The sequence below is a fragment of the Numenius arquata genome, chromosome 11, assembly GCF_964106895.1.
Source record: "Numenius arquata chromosome 11, bNumArq3.hap1.1, whole genome shotgun sequence".
NCBI classification, from domain to species: Eukaryota; Metazoa; Chordata; class Aves; order Charadriiformes; family Scolopacidae; genus Numenius; species Numenius arquata.
The window spans coordinates 20114379-20127661 of NC_133586.1; the positions used below are offsets into that span (position 1 = coordinate 20114379).

A 13283-nucleotide genomic window follows, 5' to 3' on the forward strand; every position below is an offset into this window, starting at 1 on the left:
GTGCCCGCCCCGCGCGGCCGGAAGTGCGCCTCAGGCTGAGGCAGAGCGCCGTTGCGGCAGCGGGACTGGGGGGGGGGGGGGGCGGCGGCGGCGCCATGGAGGCCACCGGTAAGGCCGGTTTCGTTCTCGGCAATCTGGCTGAGGTGGTGGAGCGCGTCCTCGGCTTCCTGCCCACGAAGGCGCTGCTGCGCGCCGCCTGGTAAGGCGCGGGGGGCGGGTGGCGGCGGGGCCGGGTGCCGTGGCGGCGGTGCGGGGCGCCGTGGCGGCCCGTCCGACGCGCGCCCCGCCGGTGCTGTGTTGCAGCGTGTGTCGGCTGTGGAGGGAGTGCGCCCGGCGGACCCTGCGGGCGCGGCAACGCGTCGCTTGGGTGTCGGCGCTGGAGGCGGGGCCGGCCGACAGCCACGCGCTGGTGCGCGCGCTGGCCCGCGAGCTGGAGGTGGGTGCGCGCGGGCGGCCTGAGGGGGTGGGAGCGGGCCCTCCGCGGGTTCTCCGCTCCCCTCCGTCCCTCCCCACCCCGCCGCGCCGCAGCCCCCCGGTTCTCCCTTCTCCCCGCAGAAGGTGCAGGTGCTGCCGCAGACCGTGCTCTACATCGCGGACGCGGAGACGTTCAGCGGGCACGAGGAGTGTCACGAGCAAAAGAAAGGTAAAGCCTCAACCTAAGGTTAAGGGTAGAGGTAAAGGGCCTTAATCCGCCCCGAGCGGGGGCGGCGCGTAGGGAGAACCCGGCCGGAAGGGAATCCTCTGAGTTTCAATTTCGGGGAAAAGTAACGCTTTTGCAAAAAACCACGACCCCGTAGGTTGATATTTGTGGCGTGAAACAGCTTACAGACGCGTTATTCTACATAGGCGAGTTCCTACCCGCGGGAGGATGCTGATTCTGTCCCGCGGGGTCATACCAATTAGTACAGATTAGTACAGATGCTGTTAACAGGGCAGCCGCTGATGGGCAGCATTGGACAGATAGGACGGGATTGACTGCAGGATTTGTTCCAGTACCACTCGGAACGGCTAATTTTTACTAATCCCTGTGGGTTTTTTTCCTCTTCTTTTTTTTTAACAGCCAGGAAAAGAAACAGTAAAGAAACAGCAATTGCGCTTGAAAAATTGTTGCCGAAGCGATGTCAGGTTCTCGGACTGGTCACCCCAGGGGTTGTAGGTAGGAGGAAAATGTGTGATTTTGGGAGAGATCGGCTTGAATGTGTCCAGTGTATTGCACATCTGTTCCAGTTTACCACAATTTTGTACGTTTTTGGAAGCATAGTCCTGCAGACTGGTGGGAAAGTTTGCACAGCGATTACCATGTTATGCTCCCACCTTGTTCGGCGCGAGCTTAAATTTTAAGGACTTCATAGTGTTGCTGCTAAGTCACATGGAGCTTAAATTTTTACTTCATGTGATGCAGTTATAACTAAAAGGGTTGATTTAATTGAGCAGGCAGCTTCCTGCATTTTTTCCTGGTACTTTAATGTAATTATTGAATGTTTCTTGGATTTATCTGTATTTTTCAGAGTCATATTGTGACTTAATTGTACAGGATATCCTCAGTATGTACCTGTTTTTTATGCTCTAGCAGGAGGCACAGGCAATAACTACAGGAGACTCACAGCCTCCCTTGGCAGTCTTTTTTCTAGTGCTTCATTTTTTTATCATTAGAAAGTTTTTTCCTACTTTCTCACCTTAAAGTCTCTTCCCACAGCATGAGTAGGGTGTTTGATTGTTGTCACCAGCATAATTCAATAATACGCTCCCAGTATTTCTGTCAGTTTGCTTTATACTGTCATCACACGCTTGTACAACACCTTAAAAATCTGACTGCGTTCGCATGCCTGCAGAAATTGGCAGGAAGGCTTGAGAGAGCTGCATTGCCCAGTGCTTGTTTTCCAACTGATGCCTATTTGGTGTGGCTGGAGGGAAATGTCCAAATATATCCATGTCTCCTTGTCCACAGTGACTTCAGCGTGATCAGTAGCCAGCAGGACTCCTACATGCTTCATCCTACCAAAACATCAACAAAAACAATCACCCCAGTTGTCAATTAGATATGGTGTTATGGAAATGAACTATCATGTTTGACATTGTCTAAGATGTTCTGCCTCTTTTAATCTCTGTTACAGTGTAGACGAAAGTATTAGAATCACTGAACACGAGATGTCTGGTTTTGTATCTTTGTAGTTACCCCTATGGGTTCAAGCAGCAATCAGCCTCAAGAAATTGAAGACGGTGAAGCTGGGTTTGCTCTGTTGTTTCCCAAAATCGATGGGGTGAAGATTCATACTTTCCATTTTTCAAAGGACTCAAAGAACAGGGTCTTTGATGAAAGTAAATTTGCTGAAGCAGGTATGTCCTTGATCTCCCTGTTATTTGGGCTTTTGTGCAGTGTTGTGTTGCTCCTTTAGGTACCAGCGTGGAAGCAGGAGCTTCTGTGCCAACTCCATTCCTAGAGCCCTCTGTGGCTCTCCAGGGGCTGCAGCTGGTAATTACGCATCTCTTTTCTTCCTGTTCTCCTGAGTATTAAGATTAAGTTACCCTGAGTATTGATCTCAGATTACCTCAGTTGGGTTCTAAGTGGAGCTGTTAGGTTTTGAGCAACCTCTAATTGCTTACAGATAATGATAAATGAGTTTGTGCTGTTGGGAATGGTTCCCAGCACTACAGTTTAGAAACAAGCGGGGAGGAGCTGCTTCTCCTCTTCTCCAGAATAACTTTGCGTTTAGATCCTAAGTCAGGCGTTGTAGCAAGGAAAGGTGGAACAGAAGACAGCATATTTCAATAAATGCAGTTTACATTCCTCACACCGTCTCCTCAGCAGCATATATCGTTTATGGAGAGTAATGTGATGAGGATTTCTTGAGTATTCTAGGAACCTGGGAGTTTTCTGCCTTGGGATAAGTAACTGGCTGATGTACATAATGTATTTAATTTTCAGGTAAAGCTATTTACTGCATTGTGGTTCTTGTTGAATAACCTACAGGCTCAGTTCTTATCTGTTAAAGAACAATTAAGGCTGCCAAGTAAAACTGAAGAGCTGTGCCTTCAGAGGCTGTAGTAAAACTCAGATGTTCTGCTAAAGAAGTTGCAAGCTGGAGGAAGCAGACGGAGTCCTCTTTTCCCTGCTAGCTGCTTTTCAGAAATTCTCACTTGGGTGGGGAATGCAGCCCAGCCCCTGGATGCCTGGGCAGCTTGTGTCTTGTTTTCCCAATTGCAGCAAGGGAAAGCCATGACTAAAGGTGTGATATGTTATTTGAGGAGAGACTAGGATGGTTGGACTTCAGGGGTCAGGATTTAAAAATAAGAGGATTTGTGTCCGTGGTTTTGTTTGTAGGTCTGAAGAATAACCCAGATCTCCGGGTGGTTCTTCTATTTGGCTACAACTCCTGGAAGTCTGGAGCGACTCGATTTCTTCATCAAATAGTCAATCCTTTGAATGAGAAAAGCATCATCCTGGCTGGGGGACAAGTGGAGAGCTTTACGTCACTGACCTCTGAGAAGTAGGTATCTTTTTCAAGGTAAATTGTAAAGAAGATTTAAAATGGGAGAAACCCTGCAGAAGCCATAGTCTTTTAGTTATGTCATATTAGAAATGCATGTTAACAGTAGTAAAATGATATTTTTTTTTGTTTTAAGAGAGTAAAGTCCAACTGGTACACTGTGATCTAGCTGGAAAAGCTGGAAACTTTTTATGACTGTGTTACAAATTGGATTCTAGAAACCCAGCTAGGAGAAGCCCACTGTGAAGGAGATTTCCAGCTTTGGACACCTCACGTGTGTTTGTTGCAGGCTGTGTTTTCTCTCTGGCTTGCAGATAAATTATCACTCATTGTGAGAGAGACCATTCATGTGAACGTTTTGTTTCTGTGTCAGCCTTGGCTTGGTTCACGCTACCCATCAGTAGGTGACCACGCAAACAGGACTGTGCCCCAGGAGCACACCTAAGGGCTGAAGGATGTGGTGGTCTCATCCAGCTAAAAGCCCCTTCCTCCACCAGGGCAGGGCAGAGTTGGGCTCCAGCTGTTCCAGCTGCTGGGCTGCACAGGGAGGACTCTTTGTGCCCTCTGACTCGCAGGGGCTGGTGCATCCTCACTGGAGCTCCTGTGCTGGGAAGTGCAGTGCAGACAGTGCCACCAGCTCCTCTCATGCCAGCCTAGGTCTCAACTCCATAGTAATACCAACATTTTTCTTGCGCCTGATGTATGCCAGCTGCACCATTACTCCAGATAAGAGAGATGACCATATATTAAATTATTGCTAATAAAGCATAAGTAGATATGTACTCGGCCAACCAAGGAGACTTAAAGCAACATGAATCTGAAGCCATTACTGACTGCCCTGGTTTGATATGTAAATGCTAAGTTTCTTTGCTTGTCTTAAGTTTAACTAATAGTTCAGTTGGCATTCGTACACAAACTGCTGAATTTGGCATGTATTTGAAAGGTAGGCTTACACTTAATCTCTGGTAATGGATGTGAAAGTTTTTCCTTGTGACAGGTTGCTAAAAAGTGAAGTTGCTAAAATTTTGGTTTGTTTTGAAGTATGCGTGGCTTTCAAAATCGCTAGAGCGTTGGTCTGTTTTGATACCTACTTCTGCCACAGCAGAAGTTTAATCATAGAATGGTTAGAGTTGGAAGGGACCTTAAAGATCATGGAGTTCCAACCCTCCTGCTATGGACAGGGACACCTCCCACTAGACCAGGTTGCTCAAACCTGATTATTCAGGTCGGACGTGGTCTTTCTGGAATGTTCTCTGACTTGATGCCTGTTGCCTTTCAGTAGCAGTGCCCAGCCCGGCGATGCCTGCGGCGTGGTTGGGCTGGCTTTCAGCGGCCCCCAGATCCAGAGTGCCACTGTTCTGTTAGACCAGGACGTAGCTGATGAGAGGACAGCAGAAGCCGCCATGCAGCGTCTCAAAGCAGCAAACATCCCCGAGCATAACACCATTGGCTTCATGTTCGCCTGTGTTGGCAGAGGATATCGGCATTATAAAACCAAAAGGAATATGGAAGCAGATGCATTTCGGAAGTTTTTTCCAAACGTTCCCCTCTTTGGCTTTTTTGGACATGGAGAAATAGGATGTGATCGAATAGTTACTGGGAATTTCGTATTAAGAGAATGTAACGACATAAAGGATGACCTGCTTCACGGTTATACTACCGTTATGACTCTTATTCATCTTGGTTCAACTAAAGCAAACCAAGTGTAAATATGTTTTTAATGCTTCAGTGAGCTGTTTGTTTCATTCCAGAAAGCTGAGAAGTCTGGAAGAGTGGACATCTTGCAATCAAAGCCCCTCCCCAAATGTAAACATCATTTTGGTAATACTATCAAATCTTGTAGTTGGAATAGAGTTTAATATCATAGCTGCAAGAGCTTTGCATTTTGTGTAATCCCCTGTACACATCAGAATTGCAGGTAAATGGTATTTGATGGAATTCTGCAATTGAAGAAAGTCTTTTTCTTCCAAAATGAGAATGGTTTACACAAATGCCAGTTGGAGTCCAGATATCAACATGTAGAAAGAAACAGTACTTTGATGTTCTCTATTTGTGTATGTAAAACAGTCTAGAAAAACTACTGATGCATACAGATGTACTGATGCATAAAATCCACCATTTCCTGGATTTTATTTCGAGATGCACAACCCAGACTTGAGTCCTATTTACAGAACTGAATGGTTTTACTAGATAAAATGAATGAAAAGCTTTAGAGAAGAATAACAAAGTGCTCATTAAATAAAGATGAAAATACGTAAAAGTACCTTGCCTTCTATTTTTAGAGAAAAAGCTGTGATTTAAAGAGGTCCAGTTACAAGCTCAGCTTTTGAACTGAGTTTCAGTTGTTCTAAATATCTGGTTTAGAGTAATATCTGATACTTCGTGTGCACCAGCAATTTCAGTCTTCGTGTATTGAAGTTTACACACCCCAAACGCACTGGTTGCCTTTTCTTCTAGATTCTCTTTACAGCATGATGCTCTCTATTACACATCTTTATATCCAGAATGCTGAAAATTAAGACTACCCGGTACCTTTAAGTTCCTTTAAAAAGTGTTTTGCTTTTTAATTTGAAATTGTGGAGCATGTAAGATCTGGCTGTGTTCTGTTTATATAGAGTCTTTAAGCAAGACTTGTGCTTTTGCATGTTTTCCTGTGCTTTTACATCAGTCACCTGGTTTGATTGCTGCAGCTGGAATGCACTACTGCAAAGTTCAAGTAAGTAAATTCAGTATAGTCTCAGTAGAGCTAATAATATATTTGCTCCCTTTAAAATTCTTTCCTCCCTTTTATTTTCACTTAGTAATAGAATGACAAGAAAATAAGATTCATTTTGCACCATTTCACCACACTGCTGAATGCCAAATCAGGCAGCTGGCCCGTTTTCAGTGTACTAGAAAGAAAATACTTAGCTGTCTGTTGTAGAAAAAATGATGCTATTTTGCTTTAAATGTACCATCCAGGACCACAGTTGGCAGCTTTTTGCCCATGTCTAGTTAAAACTTTTCCTGAACTTGGCCTAACGAGCTAAAGTAGAGGCATATCTATTCTGAGAGTTAACTGTTGGTTTCAGTGGGCATTGAGCACAGACAGCACTTGCCCAAGGCTGTTGAAAAAAAAAACCCTTGGGTTTTTTTTTAATTAGAAGACAGGATGAGCTGTGAACTCCCAATGGCCTTGTAGGGCTAGGAGGTTAGCTGGTGTGCATGCAACTTGGAAAATGTTTAGGTATTGTGTTCAGAAAGCGAGGTGTTTTGAAATGGAGTATGCTTGAATTTTAAGAGAGTCTACTTGGTGGGAGGTGGATAAATGTTTTCTCTTTTCAGCATAATCGGAATGTCATATTTGGCACTTTCTGTCTGCACAAGACAGAGCCTCTGTTTAACAGAAGGCAAAGGAAATACTTCATTTCTGTAATGCAGAGAGGATTGCTGTAGCTGTTGGCGTGCTTTAGAGCTAGGCGGCATTGCTGCTACTGTAAGCCTGTAAACTGTAACTAACTTTTTGCTGCAATAGAAGTAGGTGACGTATGATCAACCCTGTGTCCTGAACAACAGTGCAGACATGTCTGGGAGTGTCCCAAGCGGCAGATGGTGAGCTCCAACCATGGCGCAGCGAAAGAGGAACTGAGAGTGTGGTTTGAAGGGACTGATCTTCAGCAAAGTCCGACAGCTGCCCAGTCCTGTAGGTGCAGACACTTGAGACGTAAACATAGTACAGGAAAGTTGCTGGTGGGGAGCCCCAAGAGCTTGCACCAGGATCATCTCTCCAACAGCAGGGAGTGGGGATGAGCCATGGGGACCCCAGAACCACTACACTGTCTCTCCCAGAGCACAGTCTGCCTTCTGAGTGACAGGGGAGGGGTGTAATGGATCAAATTGCAACATCTGTGATTAAAGTGTTTTGCTATTCAAACTCATTTTGCCTCAACACTGTCATTTACTCTTCAAACACAACAACTCCTGAACGAAACCAAAATATATTTGCTTTAAAGGTGCATGTACCAAAAGGCAGAGCTTGTTCTTAACCTATACAAAGGTTTGGAGTGCAGTAATTTATAGCTCTGTCACTCAAAAAATAAACATGGGGTTTTAAAGCGGACAAAGTTAGTTAAATGCATATTCAGCAACTGAGGCAAATATGAATAGCAGGACTGCTCTAAAGATAATTATCTGCAGTTACAGCACTGATGGTAATATGTTTCCAGCAAGAGAATGTAATCCCTAAGTGACCACAACTGGATTTTGGTTTTGTTAAGAAAAAAAGAAAATCTTCGAAGTCACAAGACCTGCAGGGAGGAGTGATGGTTTTGCTGACGAAAGGTAAAACACATTCTTTTATCACCATGTTTTGAATATGAATATTGTTTTGTTGCACATCTTCTCTTAATACATCTTTCAATTAAGCAAACTGTAGGGTTTCAAAAGTAAAAAAACAAATAGGTAAGCGGTGTGATGTACAACCTTGTACTTGCACAACCAAAACGGCAATTGCCAAACATAAAACTGTTACTATAATTTTTATTTTAAAATTACTAATTCAAAAATATCCTCATTATAGGATGTTTCTATTGCATGTGGTTGTAAGAAAGCAAGAATAATTTGATAAAGAAGAGCCAAATTATGCTAAATTGTCACAACTGTACTTGCAGAAAGCACTTCCAGTTAAAAACTGCCGAAAAGTGCAAAGATAGTGAACTTGGGTTTTGTTACTCTCTGTGTCAGATTTATTATGGCCCAAGTGAATAGTGAAACAAGCCTTATTTTAAGAGATGAATGAGTCATACTGAATCGTGCTCCCTTGGCAGCGAAGAGTAAACCAGGATATGTAAATGATGCAGCCCAACTTTGACTTTCAGTGCGGCAGAGAAAGCTGATAATGTTAAGCCTCGGACTGAATTTTGAAAAAACAAGTGGTCACACACGATTCTTAATTAATTTTTAGTTAAAAGTCTATCTCAAAACTCACCCCCTCATAATTCACTTTTATCTTTCTAAAAATGGAGAACTTCTACTGGAAGTAACTCTAGGGGTGTTCATTAGTTTTCATATAATACACTAACTAGCATGAGCCTAAGTTTTCTGAATCCCTAATGTCTGGCTAAATGAGAGAGAGTAAGTTAAAAAACATTTGCTATTCAGATGCCTACTTCTGTTTTACTCAACAGAATGATACAGGAAAATAAGGTTTGAGGTCTGGAAGTTTGCATAGTTAGAAGTAACAAAGATAGTAAACATGTAAATTTAAGTGGTCTTTTGTAGGGTCTTTTACTTTATAATCTCTGAGCACTCTGCAAATATCAAGAAAATAATTATTTCCCCCCTCTGATTATTTTTCATTATTATATTGTGGGGAAGATATTTTTTTTACTGTATGAGTCTGCAGTGGATCTCTAAAATACATTCCATCTTAATACAGCAGCTGTACTTTGTGCACACAAAAGCAGGTAAGATAAACATTAGACTTTAATTATCAAATTTCTTACTTGAAATGTTACCTGTTCTAAGCCCATTTCTTAGCCAGAGACAGGGTCCAGAAGAGGCTGAGGGTGTTCTGTCTGGGAACGTGTCTCCTGACTAAAGGCTCAGAGATGTGCAGTGAGGCAAAGGCAGCTCACCTCGGGGGGACGGAGGGGTGCCCCTTGGTCCTGTACCACAGCTCTAGGTCAAACAAATACGAGTTCAAACATTGTAGGACCCTTGTGCTGATTCCTTTATGCCTCCCAGCACTTCATAACAATGTAGGGTATTTTTCTACACAAACATAGCTGCAGTGAAAAACTGGAAATTTTCAAAGAAAGGCATTAAGATAGGTTTGGATTATTTGGAAATCATCTTACCTGGGTATTTATGTTAGAATTATTAGCAGACAAATGCCTAATTGGAATTTTTTTTTAAGAGCTTTGATAATTTAGGAGCAAAAATTTTATTTCCAAATCAATGGGATTTGTGCTTCTAAATGCTTTTAGAAAACAATTTATAAATTGCCATCGTTCCATTTCACAGCTAGGTCCTCATGGAGATTAGCAGGTAACACAAACTTCTCAAAATAAATGTTTCGGAGTGATTCACATCAGTGAATCAGTGGCAGTCTTGTCACCTTTTCAACATAAATTTTCACAGCTATAAGAGTTAAAAACAGCTTTTTAAAAATAAGCTAGTCTTAGCTGAGTTGTCAGTATTAAAATTGAGAGCAAACACTAATCCCCTCAATAGAGGAACTCTGAGACAATCTCCAGCACTGGTGAAAATGACTGAATAGTTTGAAACGGCAGGAAATTCTGTGATGGAAAATGTACAACTCTGCTACATTTTTACAGCCCATTGTTTGCCTGTACAAAAGTTGTAGTCAAAATAGCATTACTTACATTGAGAGGATAATTTGAAAACAATCTCTTTTAATGTACACTGAAAAAGAATGCTCAAATGTTACACAAACTGACAGAGAGATGCATTTAGAAGTGTTAGAAATTCATTTTAATTTTAATCTGGAGGTTGAAAACAGCATTATTCTCTTGTTATTTCAGGTTTTACAGCTGCAGGTTCTGTTTACGTGCCCTTAGCTGGCTATAGAAATAATTCCTGGTGGAATATTTTGTGGAGTATCAGTCCCAAACATGGAGCTGAGTGGCAACCTGCCTAGCGGGATTTCACAACATTTGTATTTGTTGCTTTTCAAATTGCTCTCTCACATTGCACACAGATTATGCTGAACAAGTTACAATCACAAGAAAAACAAGGACAGACTTTGGATGAGCACAAACAGGTCATTTTACATACAATAATGAAAAAGCTTTGTGGTTTTTTTAAACATCTTTAGACATGCACATGTTTGGGTTTTTTTGTTTGTTCATTTTTCCCCAAAGCGTAGGAAATACTGCAGAACTTTCTTGAAAGAAGCATTTTTTTCACTAATCTTGAACAAAAAAGCAAGTAATTTATGTCTGGATTCTTTTGATTATTCCATGTAATCTGAGATACAGGAATATTCCATCTCTTCATTTAAGATACAGACATCAACAAAAGGCATTATATCCCAGAGGGGTACAATGAACATATGCATCCTGGTAATCTAATAATATTGCCAGAGAATCATAAGACAATGTAGTTCCATTTTTCCCCCAAACTTGTACAAATACATCTTCATTAATATCTCTGAGTTTGAGTATATAAGTGAAAACTCTTACCCAAACTAACCCACAGTCCTTTCAGTTTTTACTGGAAATAGCTTGATATCCTTTAAATCTGAAAGGATGCTAAGTACCAAAGGAACATAGTTGAGGGAGTTGGTTTCGTTTGTTTTTTAATGTAGAAGAGTCGGGTGTCCCATGTTAAATCCATAACCACCTTTGGCTAAAGCTCTCCCTGGGCAGTCCCTTCTTGGTACGTATCTCTTGATACAAAATTTGCTGAACACATAACAGGAATTTATAGCCTTTTAGGTAAGCTTGCTGCTTTCCCTTTCTGCCTGGACTCTGGTCAGTTCAGCAGCTCGTCGTCAGAACGCTCGCAACCAAAAGCAACAGCGCAGACACCAATTCTACTGTGGCAAGTTCTCTCCCCTACTTATTCTCTGTTTTCCCTTTTCAAAGGACTAAGTCATATTATCAGGCCCCCTCTGCTGCTCTTTAAAAATGCAGGGCCAGGAAGGAAATAGGCTTTTTTAGTGCAGTAAATTGTGAAGGGGCTGCACAACATTAAAATGGGAAGTGCTACCAAACGGACTTCCCGTTGGTCGTCCTGCTTAGTATTTAACAATATAAATCAGAAGACTATAAAGCACAGAGAAATCCTCTTGTTTTCTTTGAACAGCCATTTCTTCTTCTCCTTTCATTGTACTTTGCCCCAGTTTGTTTGGGCTACTAATGAAACAGTTAGTATATACTGAGTAACATACAAGCAACCTCTTATTTAGGTCTATAAAGCGGTTTCCTGCTAATGGCTGGCATTTCGTTGTGAAAGTGATCAAAAGGCAACACGTTATGAAGAGACCTTTACTACAAGATTCTGGAAGGAAAACATGATCCTCAGGTATAAAAGAATTTTTGCCATAACACTATAATAGTAATATTAGTGGAGGTTTCTAGGAAATTAGTCTTTTACCGTTTTCTTCCTGCCATAACCTTTCAGCTGGTGGAGGGGTGATTTTAAAGACATGAGATCTTCTTTCATGAAAACAGGAGTCAAACGGAGAAGACAGACCTTACTACTCATCCCTGCATATACACATAATGCTTTTTTAGACTCCAGTGACCTCAGCCACAAGATCTGATCTACTGGAACTGGTGTTTCCTTAGCTTTATTGCTCACAGGACTACTTGCTTAATTTTGTAAGCAAGCATTGCTAGAAGAGTGTTGTACTACTTTATTAAATTACACGTAATGTTGGCTACCCGGTACTTTCTGTGGCATTTGACCACCTTAAAATGAATTTGTAGCCTGATCTCATTTTGACCTGAACATGAAATTCACAAAGCTTGTGAACTGAAATAATTAGTTTTAGAAGCTGAAATGTTCTCAAATGCAGTGGGTTTGAAGCACTCTGAATTGCTAATAGGATTTCCTTCAAAGATAACATTGTTCCGTAAATCAACTCGTTTGCATTTAAACATGGTTTTAGTTTATTCATCCTCACTTTTTGTACAAGTTGTTTCCTTAATAATGCAAACAAGATTGGTAACAGTGAATTACTATTCCATGTCTGTCTAGAAAGCTGGGAGGGTTCTAAGGGTTTATAGAGTACAACTTCCGTCCATTTATTTCTTACATCTTCTATTATTATTTCCTTTCTCAATGAAAATAGTATACCAGACTTTAACGTTAAGTCTGAATGTCTCATGATTAATATCTGGCAGTTATCTAAAAGCAGTTGTCTCTGACCAATTTTCACTGAGGCTATGACAAGTACTTTAGGTAACGCTGATTCTAATGTAGCTGTCAGTACTGCTACGAATGTCCTACACTCTGTATGCAACAGGGGCATGTCCCTATCTGATGAAAAATCGCCTTTCTCTTTCCTAGCCTTTAAAACAGTATTACCAGCTTCCTTCAAAGTATCTGCTAAAGGTCTGAAGTCCAGAAAATAACATATAAGGTCGGATAATGTGAGGAGAAGGTGATCTTTTAGTGCTTCATATAACTTGATCAGGAACTTCTCTGGATTAGATCCTCTACTTGATTTGGTGGCCTCAGATTCTCCCTTCAGATGCTGAGTGTTAATTTGAACTCTAACTTCTCTGACATGAGTCCTCGGAAGGTAATGTATTTTTCTGGTTTGTTTTCTAGTAGCTATTATAATATGGTTTTCTCTTTGACTTCTTACCTTATACACTGTAACAGCATGTCTTTTCTTCTCTGTCTCGCTGCCACTTTGTCTACAGTGACGTAAAATACACGCTATTTTTTCTAACACTAGAGCATGTAATAGACATCCTAGGAATAGAAGCTTATTCAACATTTTCTTTGCACCTAAATTTTTATACACTTCAAGATATTTTATTTCAGAGATAAGAAATCTGTGTTCTGCGTTTTCTCCCCTTTCAATTCCTGAACTTTTATCAATTAACTTTCTCTTCAGTACAACCTTATAAATCCCATATAAAGAGCTGCTAGGTAATGTGCCATGATGGAAACATATCTGATTTTTGCTGGTTTCAACCTCCAGTGCTAGAAATGAGTTGAAAAGAAAATTGTTCAGTTCACGTTTTCTATGCCTCTGACTAACAAGACAGTCTGTTTGTGTTGTCAAGGCAGAGAGAGAGACAGACCATGTCATTTGGCCTCTATTTGTCTGAGGGA

At 41.6% G+C, this 13283-nt stretch overlaps 1 protein-coding gene across 1 annotated transcript; it reads left to right on the forward strand.

Annotated features, from left to right (window-relative positions):
- The first annotated feature begins 33 nt into the window (after window positions 1-33).
- On the forward strand, window positions 34-5744 carry FBXO22 (F-box protein 22). Its single transcript, XM_074156175.1, has 7 exons — window positions 34-199; window positions 304-436; window positions 556-643; window positions 1061-1156; window positions 2173-2337; window positions 3323-3488; window positions 4768-5744. The coding sequence occupies exons 1-7, from the start codon at window positions 96-98 to the stop codon at window positions 5195-5197; spliced, it is 1182 nt and encodes a 393-aa protein (XP_074012276.1). The 5' UTR covers window positions 34-95; the 3' UTR covers window positions 5198-5744.
- The last annotated feature ends 7539 nt before the right edge of the window (window positions 5745-13283 follow it).